Source organism: Ursus americanus, chromosome 14 (genome assembly GCF_024610735.1).
Source record: "Ursus americanus isolate L20-20 chromosome 14, mUrsAme1.1.p, whole genome shotgun sequence".
NCBI classification, from domain to species: Eukaryota; Metazoa; Chordata; class Mammalia; order Carnivora; family Ursidae; genus Ursus; species Ursus americanus.
This window is the reverse complement of record NC_142140.1, coordinates 56,784,278-56,792,031: the sequence shown is the minus strand read 5'-3', so window position 1 is coordinate 56,792,031 and position 7,754 is coordinate 56,784,278. Positions and strand designations below refer to the sequence as shown.

Here is a 7,754-nt window from a genome sequence, read left to right as displayed (position 1 = left end):
CATGCGTTGAGCGTTTCCGCCTTAATCCTCTGGATCGGAACGACAATCCCCACCGTGCACCGTGCTCTCAGTTCACCTCGGCGTGTGCGCGTCCTTCTAGGAGTGGTAGTCTGGGCCTTCTCCGTTCCTCTTCTGTCCTGCGGGGGAGGCCGGCTCTCAGGACTACATTTCCCTGCGCACCCGCCACCGCCCGCGGCCCCTGGGCGCGGCAGCCATTTTGTTCCGCCGGAGAAGCCCCTAAGATGGCGGCGGGGGAGACGGTGAAGGTTGCCGCCTGCCCCTTCGGGCGCTAGCCCGCGCTCTCCGCATCCCCCGGCGGCCGGCTCATGGCCTGGCGGAAGTCCGGACCATGGACCTCCGCACCGCCGTGTACAACGCCGCCCGCGACGGCAAGCTGCAGCTGCTTCAGAAGCTGCTCAGCGGCCGGAGCCGGGAGGAGCTGGACGAGCTGACGGGCGAGGTGGCCGGCGGGGGGACGCCGCTGCTCATCGCCGCTCGCTACGGCCACTTGGACGTGGTCGAGTACCTGGTGGACCGGTGCGGCGCGAGCGTGGAGGCGGGCGGCTCGGTGCACTTCGATGGCGAGACCATCGAGGGCGCGCCGCCGCTCTGGGCCGCCTCAGCCGCCGGCCACCTGGACGTGGTGCGCAGCCTGCTGCGCCGCGGGGCCTCGGTGAACCGCACCACGCGCACCAACTCGACGCCCCTGCGCGCCGCCTGCTTCGACGGGCACCTGGAGGTGGTGCGCTACCTGGTGGGCGAGCACCAGGCCGACCTGGAGGTGGCCAACCGGCACGGGCACACGTGCCTCATGATCTCCTGTTACAAGGGCCACCGCGAGATCGCCCGCTACCTGCTGGAGCAGGGCGCCCAGGTGAACCGGCGCAGCGCCAAGGGCAACACGGCCCTGCACGACTGTGCCGAGTCCGGCAGCCTGGAGATCCTGCAGCTGCTGCTGGGGTGCAATGCCCGCATGGAGCGCGACGGCTACGGCATGACCCCGCTGCTGGCGGCCAGCGTCACGGGCCATACCAACATCGTGGAGTACCTCATCCAGGAGCAGCCTGCCGGGGAGGGCGTGCGGCCGGGGCTGTCCCCCTCCGCCGCCGGCCCGGGATGCGCGCAGTCGCAGGGGGCCTGCTGCCGCGCCTCCGCCCCAGAGGAGCCGCTTGGCGATTCCTACGAGAGCTGCTGCCCCACCAGCCGGGAGGCTGCCGTGGAAGCGCTGGAGTTGCTGGGAGCCACTTACGTGGATAAGAAGCGGGATCTGCTCGGGGCCCTGAAGCACTGGAGACGAGCTATGGAGCTGCGGCACCAGGGCGGCGCCTATCTGCCCAAGCCAGAGCCCCCCCAGCTGGTCCTGGCCTACGACTATTCCAGGGAGGTGAACACCACCGAGGAGCTGGAGGCACTGATCACGGACCCGGATGAGATGCGCATGCAGGCCCTGCTGATCCGAGAGCGCATCCTGGGCCCCTCTCACCCGGACACTTCCTACTACATCCGCTACCGGGGTGCGGTGTACGCCGACTCGGGCAACTTCGAGCGCTGCATCCGCCTTTGGAAGTACGCCCTGGACATGCAGCAGAGCAGCCTGGAGCCCCTGAGCCCCATGACCGCCAGCAGCTTCCTGTCGTTCGCCGAGCTCTTCTCCTACGTGCTCCAGGACCGGGCGGCCAAGGGCAGCCTGGGCACACAGATCGGCTTCGCAGACCTCATGGGCGTGCTGTGCAAAGGCGTGCGGGAGGTGGAGCGGGCCCTGCAGCTGCCCAAGGAGCCGGGGGACTCGGCCCAGTTCACCAAGGCGCTGGCCATCATCCTGCATCTGCTGTACCTGTCGGAGAAGGTGGAGTGCACGCCGGACCAGGAGCACCTCAAGCACCAGACCGTGTACCGGCTGCTGAAGTGCGCCCCGCGCGGCAAGAACGGCTTCACGCCCCTGCACATGGCCGTGGACAAGGACACCACCAACGTCGGCCGCTACCCGGTGGGCCGGTTCCCCTCCCTCCAGGTGGTCAAGGTGCTGCTCGACTGTGGGGCCGACCCGGACAGCCGGGACTTTGACAACAACACCCCGCTGCACATCGCGGCCCAGAACAACTGCCCCGGGATCATGAACGCCCTCGTCGAAGCGGGTGCCCACATGGATGCCACCAACGCCTTCAAGAAGACCGCCTACGAGCTGCTGGACGAGAAGCTGCTGGCCAGGAGCACCATCCAGCCCTTCAACCACATCACCCTGCAGTGCCTTGCAGCCCGCGCCCTGGACAAGAACAAGGTCCCCTACAAGGGCTTCATCCCCGAGGAGCTGGAGGCCTTCATCGAGCTACACTGAGGGTTTCGGAGAGAGCAGAATCTGGGAGCGGCGGAGCCCACGCGCGTTCACCGTCTCTTCGTGAGCCCTCGGGCCCTCTAGCCTCCGCGGCCCGGCTGCCCTCCGCGGAGAGGGGAGAGGAACCAGCAGGGTGTCGGTGCTCACAGCCTTCGGGATCGTGTGCTTGAAGAGCTGTTTTTGGCCAGGAGTCCGCGGGCCCGCCTTCCGCCGGGAGAAGATGCGTGCCCTTCCGCATGTCCCACCCGCCTGGGTTCCAGAGGATTCTGCCTCTTTGCCTGGAGGCAGAGGAATGGAAGCTTTCGCCTTCTTTCTATCCTAGCAACAGGAAGAAGCCGAGAACCTGGTCCATGCTTCTCTGCCCCCGCGTCGCCGGATAAACGCAGCCGCCCAGCGCAGCGCTGGGACCGGGGGCTCCTGACGTCGGAAGTCGGAACCGCGAGAAGCAAGACCGACCCGCCCTTCTTCCGGCAGCGCACTTGCACGCCCTCCGCGCCCGGGACTCCCTGCCCCTGGCATTGCTTGCGTTGGTTTGCTGTTCTGTTGGTTCCTGAGTGGCCGGGTGACGGGGGGCGCAGGAGTCCCGAGGTTTTGCCGCCATGGTTTTTTTTCTTTTTTAAAGAATGCTTTGTGAGATTTAAGAGGTGAATTCCACACGGAGGTTTCCGTTGTGCCTGGGGTGGCGAGGCTGTCAGGAGTGAGCTTTACAGTGTAGAGGGTTTGGTGAGGCACGCAGAAGTCTGCGGTGTCGGGCCCTAACGTGACAGTGACTACGTTTTTTAAAACTTCACTCATTTGCCTTCTGCTCGGGCTTCCCGACGTTGCGTTCTCATTGGCAGGAGAAGCATTTTCCGAACGCTGAAGGAGCTGGCGTGGCATCTCCCCCACCCAGCGAGAACTAGCGGGCCTGGCTTGGGTGTGGTTCTCGCAATTTCTGAGTTCAGAAATGCCAGGCCGCCGCAGCCTCACATCCCCAGCGGGGAGCAGCCCAGCGGCTCTGGCTTTTTTTTTTAGCTGCTTGAAAGCCTGAATCCAGGTGTTCCCGAGTAGAGTCCCAGTACGCTGTGGAGGCAGCCAGGTAGGACAGGGAACGGCCACACGTTGCCAACTTCAGAATCTCGGTTTCCCGCACTCCGGGTCTCAGTGCCCGGGCTGGAGAAGCTGCCGCCTCGAGATCTCTCCGGAGCGAGTCTGCACACGCCCTGGCCGGCAGAGCAGGGGCAGTAGAAGGGGACAGAAGGAGCTGCCCGCACGCAGGAGGAAGGTCACATCCAGGGTCACATCCAGGAGAGGGACTTCCTCCCCCCCCCACCCCCGTGCCTCTCCCGCAGCCTTGGTGCGTGGCAGCAACACGGCCCCACGCGGGGCCCCCGGGTGTCCCGGCCTCGTTTGGATTTGCAGTGTTAGTTAGGACGTTATTTATTCACGAGGCCAGGCTCGACCTTCCGTCGAGGCCCGAAACAGTCGCTGTCCCTCGAAAGCGTGGAATAAAGCAATGAGGCAGTTTACGGTCCGAGTCTGCGCCGCGCTCAAGTCCTTCCACGGGGCTGTCGGCGGCTGGCGGGAGAGGGTGCTGCGGAGCGCAGAGGCCTGCGGTGTGGGTCCGACCCCAGCCCCCAGGCCACTGTCTGGGGATGTCCCGGGGCCACCGGGTCAGATTTCCCAGGGAGGTGACCTGTTTTGCGCGTGGAAAAGAAGGGTCACCACAGAAGAGGTGGCGTGGCCTCCTGACATGGGGGAGGGTTCAGGGAGCAGGGAGGGCCCAAGAGGCCGTGGGTGACCTCGGCGGGCTTCCTGGAGCCGGTTCTGGCTGGGGAGGAAGATCGGTCCCTCGTGCACGGGGCCCCGCTGGCTCTCCACGTTAGCCCAGCGCAAGTGCTGCTGTGTGGCCTGGGGCCGGGGTTGGGCCGGCGGGACCCCCACACGACTGGGGAAGGCCCAGCCTCCAGCAGTGTGGGGGGGGGCTGCTGCTCGGTCTCCCGGCCTCACTTGGGGGTCCACCTGCCCGGACAGCTAGCCCTGCTTGGCTGTGGTGTGAACGCATCGTGGCCTTGAAGGAGTGGCCTCAGGAGACACAACACCGGCCAGAGCATTTATTGGGCCCTTGCTGTATGCCAGGCTCCATCCCACGTGCCTTTGTGGGCCGCTCACGGCAGCTCTGGGAACTAGGTGTTCTCCCTGTTTTGCAAGCGGGGGAAGCCAGCTAGGGCGTATTCGAAGACTCGCCACAGAGAGCCCCCCCCACAGGGCCACATGCCCCCCCCCCGCCACCCCCGAGCTTAGACTTGAGGATCACGACTTCAGCCCCAGGCTCATGAAGGCCACTCAGAGTTAGGTGAGCCGTAATTATATTGCGCCAAACCGTGCAGAGGATTCGGTTCCTGGGGGCGGGAAGGTGCCCCCAGGTGGCGGCCTCGGGGTGCAGGGCATCTCTCTGCCGGCTGGGGTCAGAGCCCCCCCCCCCGGCCCCCACCAGTCCCAGTGGGCTGGGAGGGCTGTGTGTGCAGTGCGCCACCCCATGTCCCCAAACCTCGGCAGCTGGGGGTGACGGTGGGGTGGTGAGATGCGGGGACAGGTGCCACGGCTACCTACGGCCACACAGTGGGCGCGGTGACTTAAGTCACTGGCAGGGGAGCGACGAGCTGAGCGGGTGGGGAGCCAGGGTGGAGGTGTCGAATGCGCAGCCCCCTGAGTCGCTGCCTGTCTCCCCCGAGCTGGGATCAGTGCCTCGGGTTCTGCCTGCTCGGCCAGCTGCTCGGTGCGTCCCTGTCTCAGACCTCCCGGACCCCCGCGTGGTGTCGGTTGCTGCCGGGTCCTGGGAGCCCACATGCCAGGGGAGCGGACGGGTGGGTGAATTCACAGTTGAGTGTCTCCCACCTCGGGAAGCCCGGGTCCTCCAGCTTGGGCTCCACACCCCTGGGGCCCACCACCCCCACAGGATTCCAGGACTGTCATCTGAGCGGTGTTTACGGGAGGGGAGCAGAGCGTCCTGGCCCCAGGTTAAAGATAGCACGGCTCGGAATCACATCACAGGCTGGAAAGGGGAGGTGACCAGTCCCTGGGAGCAGGGCACTCGGGGCCAGCCCAGCAGGGTGCTGACTCTGAGTCCCGGGGGCAAGCGGGTGTGGATTCTTGCGGGAGACTCGGCAGGGACTGGACCAGGAGGCCGTTCCCCCCCCCCCAGCCCCGATCCGGGCACCGCCACCGCCACTCCTGCGGAGGGAGGTGGTGTGCCCTCCTGGCCCCCGGCCCCTGCACTTCCTGTAGGTTGCAGGAGAGACGCTGAACCTGCCTTGGATGGGACATTTGAGACACCCTCCCCCCCAGTGCAACCTCTCCCCCCGCCCGATGCCTTACTGTCCTCTACCAGAAGCTCATTAAGCAATAATTTTTTTTTTAAGATCTTATTTATTTATTTCACACAGAGAGACACAGAGAGAGAGGGAACACAAGCCTGGGAGGGCAGGCAGAGGGAGAAGCAGGCTTCCCGCTGAGCAGGGAGCCCTACGTGGGGTCTCGATCCCGGGACCCTGGGATCATGACCTGAGCCGAAGGCAGACGCTTAACGACTGAGCCACCCAGGTGCCCCAACGTTAAGTAACAGTTTTCATGCAATCTCCCCTCTTCCACGAAGCCCTCCCAGATCATCAAAAGCCATGTAGCCATCCACATCCCCGTTGTGCGTTTCCTTCTCAGCCCCCACGTGTAACTTTAACCCCGAGATGATCCTGATCCTTTTCTTCATTTGTTTCCTTATTTGTTCCTTGTGTCCCCTTCCCAGAATGTCACCGGCTCCGGCTCATTCCCTGTTGTGCTCCAGTGCCGAGAAGAGGGCCTGGCACACAGTAGTTTGCTGAATGAATAAATGCATTCACGGAGGCCTGTGTGGCCAGATGGAGTGAGGGAGGAAGGAGCTGGGGGGGCCGGCTGCGTTTCACCCTCAGGGAGAGGGGAGATGTGCCCCGATTGAAGCCTGGAGGTCACCGGCTGCGGCTGCAGGAACAGGCTAGAGGGGGGCTTCAGCGGGGTCCCCCGGCGAGCGGTGGTCACACAGGCATCCGGCCCTCAAGGTCCTTCCCTGGAGGAGCGTGCCAGCCCGGGTCTAAAGTACCACCTCGGGAAGCTGGACGTACGAGTGTGAATTAAACCCAGAGCATGTGGAAGCCAGGAGTGAAAACTGGAAATCTGGGAGACAGAAATGCAGAAATGAGGGACGCCCGGCGGGCCCGGTCAAAGGAGCGAGCGACTCTTGATTGTGGGTTGTGAGTTTGAGCCCCACATTGGGCGTGGAGATTCCTTAAATAAATAAAAATTTTTAAAATTAAAAAAAAATGCACAAATGATAGAGAAAAATCAATGAACCCAAAAGCTGGTTCTTGCAAAAGTTAAATAAAATTGACACAATGAGCACCGAGCAATGCCTAGAAGTAAGTGTCAAATCACCGGGTTGTCTACTGGAGAAGAATATCACGTGTTAATACCACCGGAGTTAAAAACATTATTAATAACAATATTTTACTAAGAACAAAAGTTAAATAAAATTGAATGAAACACATGGGCAGCGGGGTGGTTCTGGCTCCGGCCCTCAGGCCACCAACACGCCATCAAAGCTCTGGGTCCAGTTTTCTCATTGAGAGAAGGAGCGTGCTCACTGGGCCTTGTGGGGCAGTGGTCAGGACAGTGGCCACGTGACCTTGGGAATGCCACCGCCCCTCCCCAAGCCTCAGTGTCCTCATCTGTAATTGGGGTGAACAGTAGCAGCTGCCTGCAATGTGGCGGGAAGGACAGATTGTCGGTGAAAACGTCCTGGGGCACGGGAGAGGCACAAAGCCTCGTGGTCACAGGGCACTCACTGTCTGCACAACCACTTACACGTCTGGTATGGATGGGCTTTGAAAGCTTCCCAATGTTTGTGTATTTACTGGAATGTGTCTTAGGGAGCAAAGCTTAGCTAGCCTCCCCTCCGCCCAACATGTGAGTTCACAGGTGTTAGTACTGCAAATGACCCATGTTTCAAAATAAAGACAAGTTTGTTGCAAGTTTTTACCGCAGTGTTCTAAAGTGTGCAATTCCGTGGCTTTTACTATCTTCTCAAGGTTGTGCAGCCATCACCACCATCTAGTTCCAGGAGAAAAAAAGGGGGGGGTTGATTTTAAAGCCTGTTTAAAGAAAACTGTTACATGACTCGAGAAATAGAAAAGAAGTCAAGAAGAGGGCAGATGGCCAGCAAACTCCTGAAGACACGAGACCCGTGAGCGAGGCTGGGGCACGGGCGGGAGGGCACCAGGGCTCTTCACGGCCCGCAGGGTGAAAGGGCTGTGAGACCCAGCTAGGGAGGGGCCGGCCGGCAGCACCACCCCAGCCTGCTCCCCGCCAGTACCCAGGTGCCTGCAGAGAGGGGGATGGGGTTTGCAGGCTGGGG

The 7,754-nt window shown here is 62.5% G+C and overlaps 1 protein-coding gene across 1 annotated transcript; it reads left to right on the top strand.

Annotated features, from left to right (window-relative positions):
• The first annotated feature begins 217 nt into the window (after positions 1-217).
• FEM1A (fem-1 homolog A) lies at positions 218-3,840 on the top strand. The gene has a single exon (XM_045804328.2). The coding sequence runs from the start codon at positions 350-352 to the stop codon at positions 2,333-2,335; it is 1,986 nt and encodes a 661-aa protein (XP_045660284.1). The 5' UTR covers positions 218-349; the 3' UTR covers positions 2,336-3,840.
• The last annotated feature ends 3,914 nt before the right edge of the window (positions 3,841-7,754 follow it).

Excerpts from the sequence above, each read along its gene's own strand:
- FEM1A (XM_045804328.2), top strand. The coding sequence starts at position 350 with ATGGACCTCCGCACCGCCGTGTACAACGCCGCCCGCGACGGCAAGCTG.